Here is a 25,287-nt window from a genome sequence, read left to right on the forward strand (position 1 = left end):
TTGCCCTGTCACTGCACTTGATGAGGGCTAGCTGACTAGATAGCTAGCACAAGATTTCACTCTCATCAACAGCTAACATCAGCTAAGCTATTTAGCTAGCTAGCCATCAAACACAAAACAAAAGCAACATGCCAAACTGAAAAATCTGCATTTCCTAATAACAAATGGAAAATGAGCAATTATAAGAAAAATACAAAGTACAAATATAATAATACAAATACAAATATAATAATTATCTCTCAGAGAAGCTGTGCATATGGACTGTGGAAAATACATTGATGGAAGTGTTCTGCCCATTAAATGTTATTTTTCCTGTACAAAATGCATGCAGGACCCCCTCATAGACTCAATTTGCTTCAAGTGTGTTCATAACCTATTAGCCGATTTAATATTTTCTGCTTTAAAGCCAAGTGTACCACGGTGTGCTGCAGGATCCCCATGGCCTGCAACTAGTATAATGGCCATACCCTTGTCCGTCTTCCTGGCTCTTAGCAATTAGGTGTATGAGTAACACAAGCTCCATAGGCTACCAGAAATCATTGTTTGCCTCAAGGGGCGTAGGCTGAATGAGGATGCTTAATGAGTGACCTGTGAGAATACATTTCAACCAAATCAAATTAGATAGCTAAACGAGCGCTGTAACTTATTCCTTAATTCAAGGTTTTATTTGCATTCTCAGTTCGATTGACTACAGCAGCCTAGGTTCTAGGAAATGATAGTCTGACATAAGGTGTTCTACCGTGCAATTATTTATTATATATTAATTATTTTGTAAGCCTAAAAAGAGCACATTGTTATAGTTAACTCCCTCCTTGTATAGTGCATGAGCTAGCTAGCCTCCCATTGAAATCAGTGGTCAACAATACTGTACTGTATACTATACACATGCACAAACATCCAAAACAAGCAGATCGCCTGCCAGCTTGACATGCCCCACTGTTCGTCAGTGAGACCCGTAACGTCATCGAAAGTCAAATACACTCATGCCATTGGATTAAATAAGATGCTTGGAAAGCTAGCCTGTCTTACATTCCAGAGTCATTATTCCAGCCCAGTTTAACGACCACAATAGGGCAGCATTTTTGTGGACTCTGTGTCCTTTTGTCACCACTTGTTTGAATGCGAAAAAATGCCACAAATTAACATTTACCATTTATACCAGCAAATAATGTTCACGTGATTACATTTCTTTATTAGAATAAGCAATTGATTTAAACACTCATATTACATAGTAAGGTTAACTTAACTTAAAAAAATAACCGGTTTTGTCAAGTAGTGCAAGACAGTACCAGAAATGTTGGGACAGTATGGAAAATGCCAATAAAGAAAGTAGGGATTTGTAAATTGTATTTAAACTTTAGTACTATTGTTTAAATACATGCTACAAATGACTATTTTTACTTTTTTATTTGTATTCCATTTACCACCCCATTAATCACTTTTGTTGACATTAGAAAAGTTTAAGCTGTGGAAAATCAACAAATAGGCTATAAGTTTGCTCTTATTGAGTGGTTCTGGTCTTCAGATGCAGACACAGTCAGCTGATCCATGGTTTTTGATGTTGGAGTTGGCACTGGTGCCATAAAGTGTTTTATATTGTATAATGCTTTGAAGCCTTCGGTTTTCCTCCTGCAAATGTTGGCAGGCTAGATAGTGGCACTGAAAATAAGGATATATTTCAGGAGGAACATTGCACACCCACACATTGTAATGTAACTCCATTTCGAGTTTCAATGTAATTTCTCTGCAGGAGCACACAGTACTTAAGACAATTTCTTTTCTTTAGTGGACTTTACTTGTTCAACTGGTTGATCTTTGTCTGGGGGGGCTTTGATAGAGGTTGATGGGAAACTGTGTGAGGGTGTTTCTTGATGACTTGAAGATGTTGAAAATGAATGGTTACATCATGACTTGATGACAAGAAGATGTTGAAAGTGAAGGGTTACATCATGACAAGCATGCTGAATCCATGCTTACTATGGGGAACACTGAGCTGTCTACAACACAATAAGAAAAGAAAATATGTTGGCACTTTGTTAGATAACTACCTTGTTCCCTCAGCATGTTAAGTCTTGTTGACTTCCTCCTCTTTTTTTTTTCCTCTTGGTATACTTTCATGGGTTGACTTGGCTCCTGTGTATACAAATGAAATGTGATTACCCAGGGGTGCCCAAACTTTTCGACAGACTACAACTGTAAGTCTAAACGACATTCTCATACCTTATCAAAATAGAGCCAGACAGTTTTCCTTTTTCTTCTCTTCCCCTTTCCCTGGCACTCTGCTTGCAACAACGGCTCCCTTCAGGTAATAAGCCATCTTGCTCACCAGCTCTAGTCTAGTCTCTGAAAATAGTATCAAGCATATTTGTAACAACATGTAGTTACCCCTATGCCTGACAATTAGCGTCCCAGGCTTGTGCAAGTGTCTATGCTAGGACTAATGTTAGGCACTGATAGATACATATTGTTGGATAACTAAATAGATATGGGATAGCTTAGGACCTTCAATTAAAACCCAGTTGTCATTATTCATTTTAATAAACATAAATGAATAGAATGAAATCAAAAGGTTAACAACCACTCACTGACAATATCCAGGACACCCTTTCGGCCCGTTTACTTTATACAGCTCTCCAAAGGGTCTTCCAAATCAATCTCCCCTTCCACCAAAGGCATCTCGCCAATTTTGACAGTCCCCTCATTTGGAAAATCAAAAAAGGTGAATTTGTTTGTTGTCACTGACAACCTACCAACAACAGTCTAACAACAAATGTTCCACCTGACAACAGGGTATGTAAGTGTTACATAAATTTGGACACTAACTGAAATGGCTTGCCCTTTATAGAAGCTCATCCTTAGTTGTCTACACAGCAGTATGCCTATGTCACAAATGTTTCTGTCCCTTTACCCAAAAGCACAAAGTGGTACAGGAAATGTACCCATTTCAGCACCACCACAGTGGGACAGCAACCAGACAGTTTGGCTGAAGAGGTAAGCAACATTGTTATATTTATATATGTAATGTTTATATGTAACTATATCTCGCTAGTAGAGTAGACCGAGTATGGTACACCTTTTGCTTTTTGCATTACCACACAAAAACTAGTCACTGAAAACATGTGATTTTTCGTATGATATTTGTTTTGCTTGTCTACTGATGATCAATAATATCCATAGATAGTTCATATTTTCCACAATTAGGTTTTAAACACAAATACTACTTTTGTTCCAACTGTACCCATGTTGGGTAAATCACAGTTGGAAGAGTAATATGGGACCGTTGAAACACTCACCCCTGATGCTAGAAAGTTGCCTTGAAGGCCACAACGTCTTGACCTTTCTAGATTAAAGATCAAAATCATCTCAGCTCAGTTTATCTGTGATATATGGAGGAGAAGAAGCTAGTCAGTGTGAAAGGAAGGTGGTGGTCAAAATCTTAACCATGCAATCAGACAGGCCAATCACTTCAGACTGGAGGGGGGCACATCCTCAAAATGTCCCACTATCATAGAGGAGGCAATCACAGAAATCACAGATCAGGCTGGTTTAAGGTGTGCCAACTGTACTCTGTCTACCCCACTACATTGAGGCCCTCATAACTTAGGCCTCCTGGGGCCCTAAGAGATTTATATTGGCTGCAAGTGTGCAAATAAATGTTTGCAATAATATTATTGTTACCACCATCATCATCTGTTATTCAATGTAGTTCACGCATTTAGTTGTGATTCAATAGGCTTTATTTTTGCCTGTTGTTAATATGCATTAAAAATCACTTTGTCCATACACGTATGACCACACATAGTTCTTTCTTAACCTCACTGACCTGCACTGGTTTCACAGATGGACCCTACATGTGAAGCTGAACTCGACTGGAGTGAGGAGCCTGACCTCCCAGTGTGTGTGCACATAACACCTAAACTAAATGAGTTGAAAGTACAAGAATAGCATACAAATATATAGTTCACTTGCTTTGTCTGGTGCATGGCTGCACCATCAAATTCCATTAACTCTTATGAATCTCAATCTGATTATACAGCCTGACTGCACCTGAAACTGACCTCATGAATGATGAAACAACTTTTGAAGTATGTATGACCTAAACCAAGAGTTCATTTTGCACCATAACCATTTGAACCAGGGGTACTGCAGAAAAGCTTTGGGAACCACTAATGTAGTGAATTCAATTAAGTTCATTTTTGGCGCAATTGCACTATCAAGTTACGTCCATGCATGTAGCGCCTCTTCATTGGTGCAAGGATACTATTAACACTCATTTCAATCGAACTTCACAGCCAGACTCCAACGCACCCAACACTGAATATGATGCACCTGAAAGAGAATATGACCAGATAAATGATGAGGCAAGTTTCCAAGCGTGTATAACTTTATTATTACTGTAGCTTGTGCAGTAACATTACCACTGAGTGAAAAGAGGTGTATCCGTGACTCCTGCTCTCCTGTGTACTCTCAGGGAGTTTGCGGTCCTGTTACAGAATTCCAGATCCTCCTGGATATCTCCCAGGTTTGCGGTCCTGTTACACAGTTACAGAATCCCAGATCCTCCTGGATATCTCCCAGGTTTGCGAGGCCTGCCTGGAGCCAATAGTTGCCCTGGTCATAATCACCTGGGGGTGCTTGCAAGGGAATAAAAGTCTTACCTGGGAATGGTGGCACAATGTCTTGCCCCTCCTCTAAACCCCCTCCCTGATCACTCGATCACTCCCTTGAGCATTCTCAAGAAGGACCCAGTTCCTCACGCTGTGGTCTCCATTGCAAATCTGTCCACATTAACACATGGATGGTGATTCACAAGGTACTTCTGGTCTGCATCCAGTATTTTCTGTAGCTCCCCACACAGTGTAGAGTAGACGATTCTGTACTATGGACTGGAGGCCAGACGACCCACACTGGCCTTCAATCCAAGATGGAGTCCTCCTCATTCAATTCAACTTTATTTCGCCATGTATACAGATACTAGGAATTTGTTTTGGTATTCTCCATGCAGGCTATAGTATCACCAAATTATCTCCTGCACGAGATCTCCACGGCCGCTACACAAGCGCCATCGGACGCCATTCAACATAAGATCTGTTGTTGCTGTTCTCCAACCGTGTATTTCTTCCACATGCAATAGGGCAGTGATTTCAATTCCAATTCCAATTCCTAGCTCACAGACACCACAGGCAATAATTGTGTCAGCCCTATTGGAGAAGATTAGAGCAATTAGGGTAGACTGAGAGCAATCTTTGAAATTTGGCCTGGTGGGTTCAGTTATCAGCTGGGATAAACTGAGACCACCACCAACCTCCTTGAAATAATCAGTTAAGATTAAAGTCAGCCATAACAATCAACTCAACTTTGGAGTACTGAAAGCAGCTCTGCTATAGCATAGCAAGTCAGCAAATGGGGGTCTATAAATCCCTACCACAATTATTGAGATAAATTAACCTTCAGTGCAAGAAATTCAAATCATCTTGGTATGATGATAGTATTTTAAATTGTTGCAGAAAAAGACTCTTGACGTGATCACATCACTCCTGTTTTAGCTTCTCTACACTGGCTGCCAGTTTGTTTTAGAATAGATTTTAAGATTGTATTGATTACTTTTAAGTCTCTTAGTACCATACACATCGGTACGTACTTTGAGATCCTTAGGCAGAGGTCTTCTGTCTGTTCCATGGTACTGGCTGAAAACTAAAGGAGGCAGAGCATTTGCAGTTAGGGCCCCGAGGTTCTGGAACGATCTGCCAGAGAAAATTAGGTTGGCCGACTCAGTGACTTCCTTTAAGATTCTTCTGAAAATTATAGGATAGAAATTTCCTGATTTTTCATGCATTTTAATTTCCTTCTTTCCTAATTGTCTTCCTTAAAAACTTATAAAATTGGTTTCCTTTTTTACTCTGTATGGATGTACCACTGTATTGGTTTTTATTTACCTTATTGTTTTCATCTGATTTCTTTTAAAACCTGATGATTTTATGATTGTCAGTTTTATTCTGCTGCCACTGTGAAGCACTTTGTAACATGGATTTTTAGAAAGTGCTCTATGAATAAAGATCATTATTATTATTTTTACTATTATTATTATTATTCGCCCTGTTATTCCCACACTTTTCACAATATCAACACCATTCTAGAATTGGTTCAGTTTTCACAATATCAACACCATTCTAGGATTGGTTCAGTTTTCACAATATCAACACCATTCTAGGATTGGTTCTAATGCTGTGTACTTGGCTTATGGCTCAGTAGACGGCTTATTTTTTTTTTAAATTGCTGTTTTTAATCACTTATTTTTCCATTGAAAAAGAAATGGGGTATCTAATAGTGCATTAGGATGTAGTTGTCTTAACTAAATGTCTTAACTCTAGGTGAATGGGAACAGGCATTAGACCAACAGTGTCAAGGTTACTATGTGTATTACTTGTGTCAATGATAAGGGTTTGAAAAGAGTAAACATAACCTTGGGTAAAATTATACAGTGAGAAAGACAGATGTCTATTCTGGTAATGCCACTGTATGAATACAGTGATATACTCAGAAAACCTTTCCATGTAAAGTATACAGGTATGCTAGTTAAGGGATAATGTATTGTCCAGAGGTCATTATCCAAAAATAAATCCCGACGGGGCGAACAGCACCCCGACGCGCAGCGGAGGGGTGTTGTTTCGTTCTGAAGGGATTTATTTTTGGATAATGACCGACGGACAATACATTATCCCGCTTATTATACGGTTACTTGGCAAAAACGATAGAAGACATTCCTCCAAAATACCTCTTTTTAATGATTTAGTTGCCGTTTCGTGATTTCTGCTAAGAAAAAATTGTTCTTCAAGCAAATAGAACTTTTAAGTTTCAGGTGTTGCGTAGCAACCCATTACTTGCTGACTTCAAATTACAATGAGTCTGTTACGTTAAATGACCGGACTACTTGCGGAATGATATGAAAGATGTGAATTAGAAGCACAAAACCCGTTGCCATTGACAGCGGTCAATATCTTTTTGCAGCGGTGAATATCAAGAAATATTCACCTGCGAACGTTGGGATGCCCCATTCAAATCAACGGTACTTTTTGGAACATTCTGAAGAACCGTATAATAATTCATCATAAGGTATTCTGTCACCTTTCCCGATCAAGTAACACAGAAAAGGGTCCTGGTCAAACATGTGGGGGTTGTTGTGACACCATTGGTGATTTGGTCTCATGTACATGCAGAGTGGAAGGGCAGAATTGAAAGAAAGATGAGCCAGGCACTAGAGGGTTTGAATGAGAGTAGTAGTTGCAGTGCTCCACTGGGGGCTGCCCAAGCGCCATTGAGTTGTAAGGCCATGCTGATCCCATGCTAGTCTAGCATAGGTTTGTTTGCATTCTGGGTAGCATTCTTTGAGAATGCATTTGAGTGGACACTCTTGAATCTCCTTAGGGTCGCAGAAGTTGAGGGGGAAATTCTCTTGTGTAACATAATACGAGGGAGAGTGTTGTACTCTTTGACATAATAAGAGGGAGAGTGTTGTACTCTTTGACATAATAAGAGGGAGAGTGTTGTACTATGACATGCTATGACTGTGGTCCTCAGGAGTGGTTCCTTGGCAAGCCTCTGCATGATGAGGAGTCCACCATCATCCATCACTACGCATTCGCTGAGAACCCGTCTATCTTCAAGTACCCCGACTTTGCAGCTGCCTGGGCCCTCAGCCTTCCCCTGGTGAACCGGTGAGACCCCTCTGTAACCTGCACCCTACACACTACATTGAACCGGTGAGTAACCTGCACCCTACACAGTACAGTGTGAGGTCAGCTACATCGTCAGCGATGCGGAGAACAATGAGATCAATTTTGTCTGGAATCTCGATTCCAATCTTCGCAGCACATTATCAAACCAATGAGATAATTGTGTTTCCTTTTAAAAAGTAAAAAAGTACCTGAAATGAGTGAAGTTTGCTGTGTGTGCTAGTTTAATCCCTGAGGCTATTCACTGTTTGCCTACTCATACAGTAGGCCTATAATATGTTTGGACAGTTAGGGAGAGTATTTTGTGCCAAGATTTGATTGGATGGATTTGTTTCAAAATGTACATTTGCATGTGTAGTTTTAAAGTGTATATGGCAAATAGTGTGGCGATTTCTGTAAAATACAGATTCATTTTTCAGGCTCGCAATCAAGGTGAAAGACGAACCTCTGAAGTCGGACTTCACCATTGACCTGAAACACGAGGTAAGTCAACTCCTTCCCTGAACAAAGTTCAGCCTATACGCATGCTAGGATGTGAAGAGGTGATGGTAAAGGAATGGTTGGGGGAAAACTGTCTCCACTTCAGACTAGTTTTGTGCTTCATGATGCATTGACAGAGGCTGTTCCTCAGAGTTCACTCATCATTTTAACAGCAGCCTCTCCTGGCCTCACATCAACCTAGAGATGCTGCTTGTCTTTTTGACCAAACTCTTCAAAGCAGAGGGTGGTTTTAACCGTTTGAGGTCTGAGGACTGTTAGGCACCTTTAAGGTAGTTTGACATGCCTTTACATTTTTTATTTTTTTTATTTAGCACAAACAATAATCTGAGAACAGTAATTCAATTACATTTTATGCACATAGTATGGCCAAAACAATAATATTGTCTCAGGGCACTTTACAGAGCACAGAGCCTGAAGTCAGAATGTCACTATTATACATTTTGGTTAAACACCAGAAACCTAACTTTTCACAACCAGTAACTTGCATAAACACACTGTATTTATTACATACTCGTACATGAACACACTGTATTTACATACCTGAGTCACTCAAAATGAGTTGTCGAGGTGACATAAAGTTAACTAACCATTCAGAAATGTCCTTTTGGGCGAGCACACCCCACAGAGGAGGGGGGAGGGGTGTGCTCTGATGTACTGCACTATGTCTGTGTTTGTAAAGTTTCTTTGCCAGTGTGTTTTTACAACTACTGCCCACTACTCCATTGATCTGTTCATCAGAAAAGAGCATTCCAGGTCCTTTCTCTCTGCATGAGCTGCATCCTATTTGACCATCGTTTATGTACAGCCAGGGTTCCTGTCCTTACAGCAATGTCATTGCTCTCCTGTCCTGCAATCAGGTGTTTGTTGTCCTGTCTTCTCTTGCAAATTGTGTGATGGTAGATCTTTTGGTGGTGGATGATCTCAAGCTCCTTTGGCCTTCAGATAGATGGTGATATTCTTATCCTTTCTAGCATCTGATTGATTCTCTTCAGTGTTGACTGCTACCTCACTCTCTGTCTGCTCCAGGTGGCCTTGTACATCTGGGAGAATGGGAAGGGACCCCAGCTGACGGAGGTGCCGGAACTCTGCACCATGCTGGATGAGTCGCCCCTGGCCAAACACTGCGCCACCACCCTCAGCTACCGTCTGCCCATGTGTGTGAGTTCAACCCCTACCATATCACTTATGAGGCTAAAATCATTTCTTAATTCAAATATACATGTTGTGCAATTGGCAATTGTATTTTATGATTCATGTTTAAGTACTCCCTTCATAAATATATATTTTCAATCCCAACACAAATATGGTTGTATGTTGAAAAATGTAAAAATAAGGTGAGGTGAAATGGAGCCAGTTAACTAACCTACCCAAGCATCATAGGTTCAGTTAACTAACCTACCCAAGCATCATAGGTTCAGTTATCTAACCTACCCAAGCATCATAGGTTCAGTTAACTAACCTACCCAAGCATCATAGGTTCAGTTAACTAACCTACCCAAGCATCATAGGTTCAGTTAACTAACCTACCCAAGCATCATAGGTTCAGTTATCTAACCTACCCAAGCATCATAGGTTCAGTTAACTAACCTACCCAAGCATCATAGGTTCAGTTAACTAACCTACCCAAGCATCATAGGTTGTTATCTAACCTACCCAAGCATCATAGGTTCAGTTAACTAACCTACCCAAGCATCATAGGTTCAGTTATCTAACCTACCCAAGCATCATAGGTTCAGTTAACTAACCTACCCAAGCATCATAGGTTCAGTTAACTAACCTACCCGAGCATCATAGGTTCAGTTAACTAACCTACCCGAGCATCATAGGTTCAGTTAACTAACCTACCCGAGCATCATAGGATCATAGGTTCAGTTAACTAACCTACCCAAGCATCATAGGTTCAGTTAACTAACCTACCTGAGCATCATAGGTTCAGTTAACTAACCTACCCAAGCATCATAGGTTCAGTTAACTAACCTACCCAAGCATCATAGGTTCAGTTATCTAACCTACCCAAGCATCATAGGTTCAGTTATCTAACCTACCCAAGCATCATAGGTTCAGTTAACTAACCTACCCAAGCATCATAGGTTCAGTTAACTAACCTACCCAAGCATCATAGGTTCAGTTAACTAACCTACCCAAGCATCATAGGTTCAGTTATCTAACCTACCCAAGCATCATAGGTTCAGTTAACTAACCTACCCAAGCATCATAGGTTCAGTTATCTAACCTACCCAAGCATCATAGGTTCAGTTAACTAACCTACCCAAGCATCATAGGTTCAGTTAACTAACCTACCCGAGCATCATAGGTTCAGTTAACTAACCTACCCGAGCATCATAGGTTCAGTTAACTAACCTACCCGAGCATCATAGGATCATAGGTTCAGTTAACTAACCTACCCAAGCATCATAGGATCATAGGTTCAGTTAACTAACCTACCCAAGCATCATAGGATCATAGGTTCAGTTAACTAACCTACCCAAGCATCATAGGATCATAGGTTCAGTTAACTAACCTACCTGAGCATCATAGGTTCAGTTAACTAACCTACCCAAGCATCATAGGTTCTGGCTGAAGTGTAGGCATGAATGAAAACAGTTCATCTTCAGCACGAGACATATAGAAGTTAGGAGGGTCATTAATGTTATGAGCATCAGTCCCTACGAAGAAAAGATAATCAATATTGTTTACCTTTACGATCAAAGCCTCAGGTAGTTAGCTATCTCCATTTCAGCTAACACTAGCAAGTCTTCAGTGAAGACTACAGTGTTAGCTGTGCCAGATGATTAAATAAGTGCCAGATGATTAAATAAGTGAATCCACAAATGCCAATTCAGCATTTCACATGTAGAATTACAGATTTACAAGTAACCAGTGTTAATTTTGGCAGCTATTTTAGATTTAGTCTTAGTCTTAAGACGAAAATGCATATTAGTTTTAGTCACTTTTAGTCATTTTTATCCTCCTTAGTTTTAGTCTAGTTTTCGTCGACGAAAACTCAGAACATTTTAGTCTAGTTTTAGTCGACGAAGTCTCATTACATTTTAGTCTAGTTTTAGTCACATTTAAAAGTCCATCTTATAGCCACATTAAACTCCTTTACTTCCCTTCTCAGGCCCGGGGACCCCTTGTGTTGTGTCTACAACTGCATAATAGTCAAGCTTGCAGTACTTAAACTGTGGATGCAATTAGTCTCTAAAATACAGATCTCCTGGTATATGCCTACAGCTGAATTCCAATGAATTCAACGTAAATAATAATTTTAAGGCAATACTTAATTAACAGTATTATCATTAAAATATAAGAGAATATCAAGTCTAGATTTTGAAGATTCAAATGATGTGATAACACAATACAACTACTATGCCTACCTGGCCTTAGTTAAATCAACCACATATCCTCCATATGAATTGCTGTGCAATCTGATAACCAACATATTTATCTAGACAGATAGTTTGAGAGTTGAAAGTAATGCCAATGATAATAACAATTGCATAAATAGACAAGGATATGTAAACCAATCACGTATTCATTTATTTTTTCTTGATTAATGTCATGCGTGGCCTGTCCTATAGTCCATTCTGCAATGCGTTTACTAGCTAGTTATCGATAGCTAGTATAACTTAGCTAGCAATCGATAGCTAGTATAACTTAGCTATGCTACCTCATAGTTAGCTAACGTTAGCTAGCTAAAGGTTTTGGAACTCATTTGCCTAGCCAAACGGGAGGTTTCAATCGAAAATGACTAGCTAGTTGTACAAGCTGACACAACATATACACTCGACTGCCCTTTTGAAGTTAACTTAACGTTGGCAAATATATTCTAATAACTAGTTAACATTAGCTAATTATCATTGACAGTTACTAGCTCATTTACCTTGGCATAAATGGCAGGGTTGTCTTGTGCGCTTTCAGGTGACTCTTGTTGTGTTCCTCCCACCTATTTTGAAGCCACAAGGTTTCTCTCCGGTTATTGCGGTGCATTGTGTTTTATTTTCTGTCAAGTTATAATTAAAGACTGTCCAGATATCTATTCTTATTTTTCTTCCAGTACCGAGTGCTTGAACTTCAGCCATCATAACGTCTGTTAGGGCGTCACTTGCATGTCGGGGCATCTCAGGGAGTGGAGGAGGGATAGATACAGGACCGGGCAACATTCAACCAATGATGTGCATACAAGTTTAGAAAAAAAAACAATTGTGACTTAGTCAACCACCAACATTTTCGTCTCGTCTCGTCTCGTCAACGAAAGTTAAAATAGATTTAGTCATAGTTTTTATTTATAAAGATCCGTTTTCGTCACGTCTTAGTCTCGTCTTAGTCCCGGGAAAAAGGTCGTTAACGAATATTTTTCGTCATAGTTTTCGTCAACGAAATTAACACTGCAAGTAACAATTACAGACCACAAACATATACAGTATATTTGTACATATCATAGTACATTTGTGGATCATGGTACGTGTATTTACAAATAATATTTAATTTTTCTCTCCATAGATCCTGAACACTAGTGACACACTGCTCTTATTCATGCCCTATTACCAACTGCTGCCAAAAGGTTCTAGTTCTACTACCAACTAGCAGATTGCAATTTATTTCATTTATCTTCATTTGGTTTATGTATTCTCTCACTGCCCAAAATAGTTCCAACTGGAGCATCTGGCGTCAAGCGTTGCTGAGTAGCAAATACTGCCATTTTGCTCTTACGCTTTTAAAGAATTAATGGAATGTTGATGTAAAATTTCAGGCTTTGAATATATGAAATGCCGAGTGATTAGCGGTGGTGAAGAGTCCAAGAGGAGTTGGTAAAGGAAATCCACTGTCATGGAATGCCTCTTGTCCAATCAGAAAACTTTAAATGATTCAACCTAGGGTTAGGGAACTAACTGTTTTATACCTTATTATTAATTATTAAGAAACAAATCTAGTGTCATACTTACACCACCAAACCAATGCCACCACCCTCACTAACCAACAGCACACCATCATCCGAATCTATGCCACCACCTGCTCATGTGTGGGATTGCAATCACCACCACCACCAAAACTCCACCACAGCACCAGCACCTGTGGCACTGCCTTGCCCCTCCACCACCCAAACCACAACTTGCCCTGTTCCACCACTCCCACCTCCGCCACTCTCACAAAACTGTTATTACTTCAGCATCACACTAGCCCCTCGCTGGTGTGTACATCATACACATGTAACCAGGGTAATCATATACTTTACCTAATTACCAAATGTATACACCTCAGCTCCCGCGAGTCCAGCTATAACCTCTGTAAAAAAAGAAGAACTGCCTAATTGATTTGAGTTGCACGGTCGCTGTCCTTGGCCTGAAAATTGTTCCTTGCCATAACATCCTCACACCACCCTCACCTCTGTAATCCACTCACTGCAGATGGCTATTGACAGTGTGCAGGTGTGCCCTCAAACCCTGTCTCTCCTTCATCTTAGGGGGAGCCTGTGAAGAAGGAGGACATATTTGTTGCTGTGAAAACATGCAGAAAATTCCATACAGAGCGGGGTGAGTCATCACACTGCCGTAAAGTGCCCACTGAGAGTCCTCTCCCCTCAGGAGGCTCAAACATGTCTCTGTAAAGCATCTCTCCCTTCAGGAGGCTCAAACGTGTCTCTGTAAAGCATCTCTCCCTTCAGGAGGCTCAAACTTGTCTCTGTAAAGCAGCTGTCCTCTCAGGAGGCTCGAACATGTCTCTGTAAAGCAGCTCCTGAGGAGAGCTTGTGTTGCTCTTTGGTCAAAGGAATAGGTGAGCAGAGCCAAGGTGTGGAGAGCATTCAGTTATGATGATTTAGCACAGCCCTCATTTCTTCTATGCCATTGAGCTGAAACAGTTGCGATAACGCAAATGATAATACTGTATTTGAACCTTACAATAACGCTTCAATGTTTCATAAAGCAGGAATCATACACTAAGTTACATAACTATCGAATGCAAAGTATATTTTTCGAAATAAAACTGGTGGAAGAGGTTTTTTATTTGATGGTGAGGTGATTCTTTCTATTGTAAAACCTGTGAAGAGTTTAGGCAGGTGGTACAGTTCCACATTGAGTGACAGAGGACAGGTTTCAGAGCTTAAGGAATTCACTGTTGAGGAAATCTGTACTATTGAAAAGACCTTCTTGCCTGATAAACTGAAATTGGGGTGCTTGCCGTTTCGCCACGCTTAAGGTAGCCTTTGACTGTGTATGTAGTTGCTATTTCAGATGTGGATACATTTGAGAAAGTCGTGAATAAGGAAATGGCTTGGGGTGACACATTGTTTAAGTACTGTAGTTTGTATGGAAAAGGAAGTTTGGAGTTACCAATGACCAGCTTGGTGGAAGAGTTGAAATGTGCTAAGATCAGCCTGGAGATGACTTTGACACTGTCAAAGGATCCAGCAGTCAAGAACACTACTCCAACGGTGAACACAGGGAGGAAGTGGAATCCCCGAGAAGCAGTTCAGCATGCACAAGGTGCATTACAGCATAGGGACATCATTGGGCAGATACAGAGTGGAATAGCAGGGTTTGGGATATCATTGGGCAGATACAGGGTGGAAGAGCAGGGTTTGGGTTAGGTGACAGTTGGAAAGCATGGGGTAAGGCTACATTGCTGTAGAGGAGGCAGATGATAACTAGCTTTGTTTGGGAGCAAGAAGAGGAAAGTAAACATGCAGTAGCGGCTCCTCAAGCACAGTCCTGGTTCTGGTAATAAATCTAAGTTGATGTGCAGTCATGTAGTAGTTTGAGGCCTGTGACTGAAAATGAAACTCCTCAGTAACTCTGCCCTGGGTTCTGCTGCTGCAGTGCCTGTGGTGAAGAAGACCTGGGAGAAGCAGGCGTCCCTGCTGGAGTATTACAGTGACCATGCAGACCCCTCCATACCAACCATCAACCTGGGAGTTCCCAACACAAACAGAGGTAGGCACACTCTATCCTGCATCTATCAAACAGATCATCTTCATAAGAGGGTCTTGTTTTTAGAATACTCATTTTGACTAATTTGACTAATTTTGAGTTTGACATATTGTATATTATTCCTTCCATCCTAGGCATGCCCAGACAATGTATTCGTCAGGCAGCCAGCACCACACTTGACCTTTTGTGTAGTGCATGTGCCTGTCTGAGTAGCTTTCCTCACTGAATTACTCTCAGGACACACTCAGCTCCCTGCGGACAGCAGGTATAGGTCCACTTGACGGTCCCCCAAAACTATTGATCTGTTACTCTTTTACACGTCACATTCAGGATGAAGAAATAAATATGTAAATTTTATACAAAAAGGTATGATATGAATAGAATTGTAAAATGACATTGCTGCTAGATTGTTGATCATCCATGGAACAGTCAGGTCCGTGCTCAATGCGCATGACGCGCATTTCAACCTGGTCCAAACGTGGGTTGAGTGCACATGTGTATGTGATGTATGTATGTGTACAACTGAGTGTATATAATACACTGAACCAGTAGGTGGGGGTAGTCGCACTTGACCATGAGATACAGAATAGAGAAGGAAAACGTTTTTAAGCACTGGTCAAGAGAGAGCAAAATACTGGAGACCCAGTATGCTTGGGAAAGTCATAGCTGAATTAGATGACCATCAATGGAATGTAAACACCTAAATAGCAATAGCTAGCCTATCTGGCTAATTAGGTTGAGGAGTAAATGGTCACAAAGGGGCATAGAAAACTAAAGGCCCATAAAAAACCTAAAATCAATAGCAGGCCCATTCCTCCGAACAGAAGAACTGCAACTCGGCGATGTTAGTGAGCTTTAATGTACAACCCCTATTCATGTTCTGTTACTATATTTATGTTGAATTAAAGTCCAGAATTGATTTGGCCTGAGTTTGCAAAGAATGAGGCGAAAACTAAAAACAATAAAGTGAGTGGAAGACAGGAAGGTGATAGTAACACAAGATCATATGTTACCAGTGTATACAGAAGAGCATGTCTGATCACAACCCATCAAAGGATCCAGCCACAGAAGACCACGAGGGTTAGCTGAGAACAACTGAGGCTACAGTAGACTGAATAGTAGAAGATTGGAAAATCATTGCTTGGATTGACACATCTCAACTTCTGCTGCGACATGGAGATGCTGAGATCAGAATTTGGCACACAGAATCTTTATTTACAGAAAATTGTGAACATATTAAACAGCATATCATAGCATCACTTAAATGTCATATCATCGCCTACCTGGATTTCTGACCATGCGCATGCCTTTCTGTTCACAGTCTATCCATCTTCTCATGGCTACTTCCAGCAGAATAAAGCACCGCATTAGAAAGCACATAGCACCTAGCACTAGTTTCACAAAGTAAAAAATATGTTCTCTGTACTCAAGTGGTCTCAATTCAACAGAGGACCTTAAAGAGGAAGTATGCAAAATGCATGTTCTTATATGCAACTAGTACTGGTATCATTATCAATTATAATTAATTATTACATTTTTATGGTATACAGTCATGTGAAGGTTTGGGCAGACTACCCCATGAAAATGTAAAAAAAGTTTTCACAGCACTCTATCGCGAATAGACACGAGTTAGCATGCTATCAAGCCTTTTATAAGTGCTACTAGTTTTATTATGTAGCTGTGCTGGTGTTTGTAAGGTTTTGCATGCCTTTTGAGTAGGTAGCTAGTTTTTTTACTGAAATTCCTTACTGCTATTTGGAGGATGTGTTGGAACGGGAGATTTGCAGCATTAATGTGCACCCAACAAATTAGCAACTGTGCAATGCTATTATGCAGGGGTGGAAATCATGACTTCACACCCCCAATATATCACTGTAAACACAACTATGTAATAATAATAATAATAATTATAAATATAGCTGCAAGCAGCGATGCGGATTCCTCCAAAGATTGCGAAACCAGGGGAAAATGTATATTCTTCACAATTTTGGAAAGAAGAGTAAAAGAAGGAAAGAAGAGTGGAAGAAGGAAAGAAGGAAAGAATAGTGGAAAGAAGAGTCTTGCTCAATGACACTTCCAAGGAGAATTGAACTAGCAACCTTCTGATTACTAGACAACTTCTCTACCCAGTGTACCAATCTGTTGCCTGAAGTAGCATTGGTGCACAGGACTAAAGGAGCAGAGAGTGAGACATTACATTGGGAATCATGCTAGCAATTCGCGATTTGCAATTTGCTTTATATCAATTATTTTTGAATATATGAAGTTGCCTTTGCACATGGGAACATGTTGTAGTGTCTTCCACGTGCATACCACGTTTGGTGTTGATATCTGAAAGATTTGCTGAGATATGACTTCACTTTCTGTTTGGCTGCTTTTCTGCTGAATTTGAGTGGCTGTACCGGACAAACGGTTGTGAGGATCAAAATTATATGAATATCTTTTGTGAGGCTTGGTCTGAAGATCATCTCTAGTGATTTTGAAGAAGATTTGACCAAAATTGTAGGAGGAGTAAGCTTTCAAAGGTTTTTGATAAAACCGGAAATATAGGACAATCTATATAACCGAAAATTGGCGCCATTGAACGTCGAATTCGTCTTGATCCACGGAATCCAATGGTACCTCATATTTGAAAATCGGTCAAACGGTTCAAAAGTTACAGTGTTAACAAAAGTCCAACTTTGACCCGTTGGTGGCGCTAGTGTGGTCTAGTGGGAGACATGAAACTTGGTGTGAGTAAAGAAGGGACTGTCCTTAATGAGTGTGCCAAATTTCAGAAAAAGTTACCATACGGTTCTAGGGGCTGCCATTGACTCCCATGGTACAAACATAATAATAAGAAAGCCTACAATAACAATAGGTTTCCTCCTGACGGAGGAATCCTAATAATAATAATAATAATAATAATAATAATACACAATAAAAGCAGTTGTTATAGACAATAATACATTTAAAAGTTTCAAAACACCGCCCCATCCCCCCTGTTTGTATTCAGTGGTGTGATCCAGTGGTGCCTTGCCACAGACTAATATGGGGTAGAGAGAGAGGCACTGAGACAGATCATTAATGTCATTGGCAGTGTTTGAGACCAGTGGGCTACATAGTAGTTTAACTACATTTTGTATGGGCTTACTGGTATTTCAACTACATTCCTTTTTTGTATAGTGATAACTTTTTGGCCATTTGTTGTGTTGATAACTACTTAAACTACAAATAATTTTGGGCCATAAAAGGAAAGGAATTAGTTATTTGTATTTGACCATTGCTTCTCTACGGTAATCTAACCCCCTTTGACCAGCCTGCCCCCTTTTTCTTTAATCCTCACCGCTGTGAAGGCATGCCCAGACAATGTATTCGTCAGGCAGTCACCACCACACTTGACCCTTTGTGTAGTGCATGTGCCTGTCTGAGTAGCTTTCCTCACTGAATTACTCTCAGGACACACTTAGCTCCCTGGGGACAGCAGATATAGGTCCACTTGACGGTCCCCTAAAACTATTGATCTGTTACTCTTTTACACGTCACATTCTGAGGAGTTCCTGGGGTCTCCCAAAGACAGGCTCACGTGTGACAGAGAAGCTCACAGTCGGCCTGTTCCCCAGTGCGCATCCACCACGTCTAGTACTCACTCCACTCCACACATTGGTTAACCGCCTCAGGTTAACTGCCTCCCTCACCCTCGTTCTCCCATGTCACTAACGTGTGAGGGCCCTGTCCTTCTTTGTAATATCTTTACTCGTTCCTCTTCCACTCTCCATTCATTTGAACTGAAATCCTCCTGACATGGGGCACTCAGGCAATGTGCCCATATGCAAGGTACTGTATAGTAATAATCCATTTGAAGTTCCACAGTGAAAATTCTCCAGTTCTGCAATGTGGAACTTCATATACAATGTTTTGGTTATTAATTTATCATAGGGCATTGTGGAAAAACCTTTGCCATCCTCAAGAGATTTGCAAGTGGTGCTGTGCCAAAGACCAACTGGCTCTTAATTGTAGATGATGACACTCTTATCAGGTATAATTTATTCATTTATTTGTTTATTTCTTGCATGGACTATTATAATATGTTTGGATACATGTCATGAATAACTTGTAAATGTCTGTGTCTGTGTGTGTTACTGATCCTCGCAGCCTCCCCAGACTGCAGGCGCTGCTGTCATGCTATGACCCTAGTGAGCCGTTGTGCTTGGGGGAACGTTACGGCTACGGACTCAGTCAGGGCGGCTACAGTTACATCACCGGGGGAGGGGGGTGAGTGGAAGCCTCACATGCTGCTGGTCTCCTTTTAATAGGTGTCATTTAATCTGTTTCTTAGATCAAGGAACCTGATCATAGCCATGCTGTTTGCACAAAGATTAGAGTTCATTTTGCCTTTTGTAGCCCTATGAAGGAAGAATATTTTTTGAGCTTTGTTGAAAATTCAATTATAATAGCTTGGTAGTTGTTATAATAAATAATGAATGGTATGCAGCCTTATCACCATCAGTACAAAAAAAGTGATGCAGACAGATTCTTAGCTTTGATCTTTGTATAGTAGATGGTCTGCCTTAAATATGGAGGCAGGTTGTGTTTTGAGCTGGGTCTGGTTGCTTTTAAGGATGGTCTTCAGCAGAGAGACGGTTGTGCGGCTGTTGGCCAGTGGCTGTAAGTGCTACAGTAACGATGCCCCTGACGACATGGTGCTGGGAATGTGTCTCAACGCACTCAAGCTTCCTGTCACACACAGTCCCCTCTTTCACCAGGTAGCAACACACACACACCTTGACCCTACTTCCATGCAAATATACACTGCAGGGAAAAGCATCGGACAAATGTGGGCTTCAATACTGACTTTCTAGTACTTTTAGCATTAAAACTATAAAGTATGGTCATATCTTATTATGTACAGTGCCCTCCACAATTATTGGCACCCCTAGTGAATATGAGCAAAACAGGCTATAAAAAAATATGTCTTTGCTGTTTATCCTCTTGGTCTTTCACTCAAAATATTCACAAAAATCTTGCCTTTTCATTGAAGTAAAACTATTGAAAGAAAAAAAAACTGTTGACATTAAATAAATATTTTTCCCCATAACATGTGTGCCACAATTATTGGCACCCCTTAATTAAATTTTTTGTGCAGCCTCCCTTTGCCAAGATAATAGCTCTGAGTCTTCTCCTATAATGTGTGATGAGGTTGGTGAACACATGGCACGGGATCTGAGACCATTCCTACATACAGTATCTCTCCAGATCCTTCAGATTCTTAGGTCAACGCTTGTATACTCGGCTTCAGCTCTTCCGACAGATTTTCTATGGGGTTTAGGTCGGGGGACTGTGATGGCCATGGCAAAACCTTTATTCCGTGGTCGGTGAACAATTTTTGTGTTGATTTTGAGGTGTGCTTCGGATCATTGTCCTGCTGGAAGGTCCAACCACGGCCCATTTTAAGCTTCCTAGAGGGGGCTGTTAGGTTTTCATTTAATATCTGCTGGTATTTGATGGAGTTCATGATACCATGTCTCCTAACAAGATGTCGAGGGCCTTTGGAAGAAAAACAGCCCCACAACATCAAAGATCCGCCACCATACTTCACATTGGGTATGGGGGTCTCTTCTGTATGGCTATCTTTCTGTCTACGCCAAACCCACCTTTGATGTTTGTTGCCAAAAAGCTTTATTTTGGTCTCATCTGACCATATAACTCGGTCCCATTGAAAGTCTGACTTACATTTGGCAAACTGTAGGCTCTTTAGTTTGTTGTTGATTGACAGCAGAGGCTTTTTTCTGGCAACCCTCCAAAACAATTTGTGGTGATGGAGGTGGCGTCTGATGGTAGTTCTGGAGACTTTCTGAACCCAAGACTCAATTTACCTCTGCAATTCTCCAGCTGTGATCCTTGGAGATTCTTTTGCCAGTCGAACCATCCTCCTCACGGTGCGTGGGGTCAATTTACAGATAGGTCCTCTTCCAGGCTGATTCTTAACATCTCCTGTCGCTTTAAACTACTTAATTATTTCCATGATAGTGGAAATGGGTATTTTCAACTCTTTAGAGATTTACTTGTATCCATTTCTTGATTTGTGCAGCTCCACAACTTTCCGTCGCACATTGTCACTGTGTTCTTGGGTCTTTCCCATAGTGATGAATGACTAATGGAATTTGGCCTGTGTCACCTCATATTTGTTCGCCAGTGGAACAGGAAGTCATGGTTGACCTCTTAAGAGTTCCTTATCAAACAGGTGAACTTAAAAATGTAAAACATGACTGGAAATATACTTCAGTTAGATTTTAATTATAAGATTTTTCTAGGGGTGCCAATAATTGTGGCACACATGTTTTGGGGAAAAATATTTATTTAATGTCAACAGTTTTTTTTTCTTTCAATAATTTTGCTTCAATGAAAAGGTAAGATTTTTGTGAATATTTTGAGTGAAAGACCAAGAGGATAAACAGCAAAGACATATTTTTTTATAGCCTGTTTTGCTCATATTCACTAGGGGTGCCAATAATTGTGGAGGGCACTGTATGTCCACACTGTTGGCTCAGTCATCTTCAGAGATATTTCTCTACAGGCACGACCGGAGGATTACTCAAGAGAATTTCTAGCTCATCAGGTTCCAGTATCTTTCCATAAACACTGGAACATTGACCCCATATCAGTCTTCCAGAAGTGGCTCAAGGATGATGGGATGGACCCCACCTCCGAAACACCACAAAAGGATATTAAGGAAGAGTTATAGTATTTGTGCGTGTGCGGGTGTGTTTGTGTGTGTGCGGGCGCTCATTTGTGCACTTGTTTACAGGTTCATGTTTGTGCAATGTTAGACGTGAATGTAAGACATGGTCATATAAATAATCTGATCTGATCACTGATGTAAATGTTTTCTACAATATGGATCATGCACATATGTACTTCTAGAGATGGCAAGCCACAGTTCATAACAATGAACTTCTGTGACCTTTCGATATGATTGAAGTGTTTGAGTTGCATGTAAAAGTCATCACTGCCAGTGTGAAAAGGTCTCCTTGAGACCTTATTTATATTTATATTCAAACGATTAAGAGGATATTTTTACATGTCCACTGCCCCACAATGCTGTGTTATGTACTATTTTTTAATAAAAATGCTATTCTTAATTTTTTTTAATCCTGTAGTTCTATCTACAGCCATTGGTGTTTGACCCTTTGGGGTGACAAAAGCACCTCCCACCTCCTGCGTAATATACTGTAGAAAGACTTAATACAGTTGCAGAAATGCTGATTTCATACTTCACCGTACATGTAAGAGACATTGGGAATCCTGCAACACTTGTAGAATTCGTTTTTTTTTAATAAATCAATGCGTGTCAGCATATTGGCCCTCATCAGGCCCAGTGATGAAGTGTTTTAAAGTAGGCACTGATTAGATCAAGTGTGGCTGATTTTTAAGATAGCCAATCAGGTTGGGACATAGGATTGAGCAAGCCAAAGAGCAGCAATAAGAGCAATCATCTGACAATTAAACATGGCCACTAGATAGTTGACCATCAAACACCAAAACGCCCTGTCTTTAAAAGACAATGTATCCTTCATTATGTCATGGAGTGTACCTCATAAGTGTTCTTTTTCAGTCATGGCTTTGACTATATGGTACTTAAATGAAGAGGAAGCTAAACATAAAGAATTGTACCAAAAATTAGTCCCTTGGGGGGGGGGGCACTGTGGCGCAAGCAGCAGCCCCGACCATGTACGGGTTTGTACGCCCACGGGGACACAGGTCCGAATCCGACCAGCGGTCATTTCCCGATCCCACTCTCTACCTCTTCTCTCCAGCTCATTTCCTGTCAAAACTTTCACTATCCTATCTAATGAAAGACAAAAACGTTTTCTTTAAACATAAGCCACGAATGATTCAGCAGAGCTGAAAGGTGCAATCCACAGGACTGGCTATCTTTCCACTAGCAAGCTAAATTATTTCACACTTCATACAAAATAATTGAGGCCAGGTTAGTTCACCCCTATCTCCTCTCCCTTGCTGGGCTAACCAAAAGGTTTAGCCAAGATTGTGGAGGCTACAGGTAGCATGAAAATATTCATGATTGAAAGATAGGTGACCATTAATGTCTACATCATTAACTTAGCTAAGGCAAATAGACCTCCATGGATCTTCCTTTAGGCACTCAAGCTTTTAGCTCACCGGGTAACTGTTAATGTTAACCTGCTACAGGTTACATTTTCTTGCTGTTTTCACTACAGTGACTCATTATTGCATCTTGAGCTACAAAGACACAAGACAGGCCGCAAGCAGCTGGTTAGCTGGTTAACTTTAATATATATCTTGGCCATACAGTACATTTGCATTTTTGACATTGTCAAAAATGTAATATCTTTATATTCTGTTGTCTTAGTAACATTTTTGGTAAATGTTTTTAATGTTTTACACTAAAATTACATATACATTGCATATGGCCCCTGAAACAATGTATTATGTAATAACTTGACAAAATGTAATGTAATAACACCTGCATTTTGTAAGAAACAGCCTGAACGCAATATGTAATACATTTCCCTGCATTTTTTTATACAATAAATTAATACATAATTTCCTCTAATGGATCCTCTTATTAACAACTTCCCCCGTGAACAAACATTCTGGCAGTTCCCGTATCAGAGCAGCTGCCTGATACATATTCATATAGGGTTGGGGATTATTGGTTGACACCCATTCTTCTGTTTATGATACTTAAACTTCGACAATGTTAATGTAGAAACATGGGTGAATCTTCTGAGTGAAACCTTCCTCTCTCCCTTGATGCGCATCATTGCAAGAATAAAGCCTGTGTAAGGTCTGTGTTCTGTCCGTGTTTAATTTCTGTGTTTGTCTCCCTTGTGTGGTCACATGTTTGTTCCCATGTCTAGTCCTCGTGCTTCCCTGTTCCCGCCATGTGCTTTCCCTATGTTTGTTTGTCTATGCCATGTGCCCTCTTGTTGTTGTCCGTGTCTCCACCCCTCACCTGTTCCCAATCTCCCGGTTTGTGTGTATCATTGGTTTCACCTGTGTCCTGTTAATTCCCCTTGTTTAGTCCACCTGTGTCTTTGTCTGCCCCGCCTTGATTGTTCTCACCTGTCCCTCGTTATCTGTTGCCTGTGTGTATATATAGTGCTTGTTTTCTTGTTTCTCGTTGCGTCTTCGTAAATTGTTGTTATATGGTATGTTCCTTGTTTTTCCCGCTGTTCCTAGCGTTTAGCGCTTCCTCCTTGTTAAAGTGATTACTCGTGCTTCTGACCTCTGCCTGCCCTACAACTATTCTCCTGCCTATTCCCTGTTTGGTTTTGTTTGCAATTGTTGGACTTCCTACCTGTGTACCGAACCCGGCTAGTAAAACGTTTCACCCTTTAAATCTACCCCTGTGCTGAGTCGTGCAATTGAGTCCTGCACAACACCCACCAGTCGTAACAGCCTGTTTCCTGATTGATCATTCTCCGACTACTACTCCACCTATCTGTTATTGTTTTGGCACTTTATAAATAAAATACAATTGAATTGAATGCACTGTAGTATTACATTTCATCATAAACAAGTGTACTCCTTTGTAATAACCACGGCAATATGTAATAATTTATTACAAATTGCCGGGAGATTTCTTACATATTGCGTTCATGCTGTGTATTACAAAATCTGGCAGATTATTACAAAATCAGTCAAAGGGCCCCCTCAGTAAGGCTACATTGCTGGAGAGGAGCCAGATGGTAACTAGCTTTGTTCGTGAGCAAGAAGGAGAAAGAAGACATGCAGCAGCAGCTTCTCAAGTTAAGCAACGTCAATGGATGAACGGGCATGGTGCTGAGAGGAGGAAGATCAGCTGGAGAGAACTTTGGGCTATGGACGCTAACCTCATTCAATTCATTGAGGGAGCCACTTATGATGTCCTCCCAACTCCACAGAACCTCAGTCAATGGGTGCGTGAAGACAAAAGATGCAGATGAAAGATGAAAGGATGAAGACGGAATCTGCAAGTTGTGTGTGGGTGTTGACTCATATGGGTGTTAAAACATATTCTGTCGGGGTATAAAACTAGCTGGACACAGGGTTGCTACATGTGGAGACATACAGTAATCAGGTTTTCAAATCTTTTGCTTGTTTGCTTGAGAATGGATGAG

At 40.5% G+C, this 25,287-nt stretch overlaps 1 protein-coding gene and 1 long non-coding RNA gene across 2 annotated transcripts in view; both read left to right on the top strand.

Annotated features, from left to right (window-relative positions):
• Positions 1-23,975, top strand: part of b3glcta (beta 3-glucosyltransferase a) — a 41,959-nt gene extending 17,984 nt beyond the window's left edge. Inside the window, exons 7-15 of the mRNA XM_031573252.2 lie at positions 7,579-7,715; positions 8,153-8,216; positions 9,261-9,392; positions 13,699-13,768; positions 15,053-15,166; positions 19,082-19,181; positions 19,298-19,417; positions 19,764-19,908; positions 21,720-23,975. Coding sequence (XP_031429112.1) covers positions 7,579-7,715; positions 8,153-8,216; positions 9,261-9,392; positions 13,699-13,768; positions 15,053-15,166; positions 19,082-19,181; positions 19,298-19,417; positions 19,764-19,908; positions 21,720-21,887 — 1,050 coding nt within the window. The 3' untranslated portion in view covers positions 21,888-23,975. The remainder of the gene's footprint in view (positions 1-7,578; positions 7,716-8,152; positions 8,217-9,260; positions 9,393-13,698; positions 13,769-15,052; positions 15,167-19,081; positions 19,182-19,297; positions 19,418-19,763; positions 19,909-21,719) is intronic.
• LOC122133161 lies at positions 3-6,069 on the top strand. Its single transcript, XR_006152571.1, has 2 exons — positions 3-2,991; positions 3,841-6,069. It is a non-coding gene; the product is annotated as an uncharacterized LOC122133161 (long non-coding RNA).
• Positions 23,976-25,287: the final 1,312 nt, after the last annotated feature.

The sequence above is a fragment of the Clupea harengus genome, chromosome 9, assembly GCF_900700415.2.
Source record: "Clupea harengus chromosome 9, Ch_v2.0.2, whole genome shotgun sequence".
NCBI lineage: Eukaryota > Metazoa > Chordata > Actinopteri > Clupeiformes > Clupeidae > Clupea > Clupea harengus.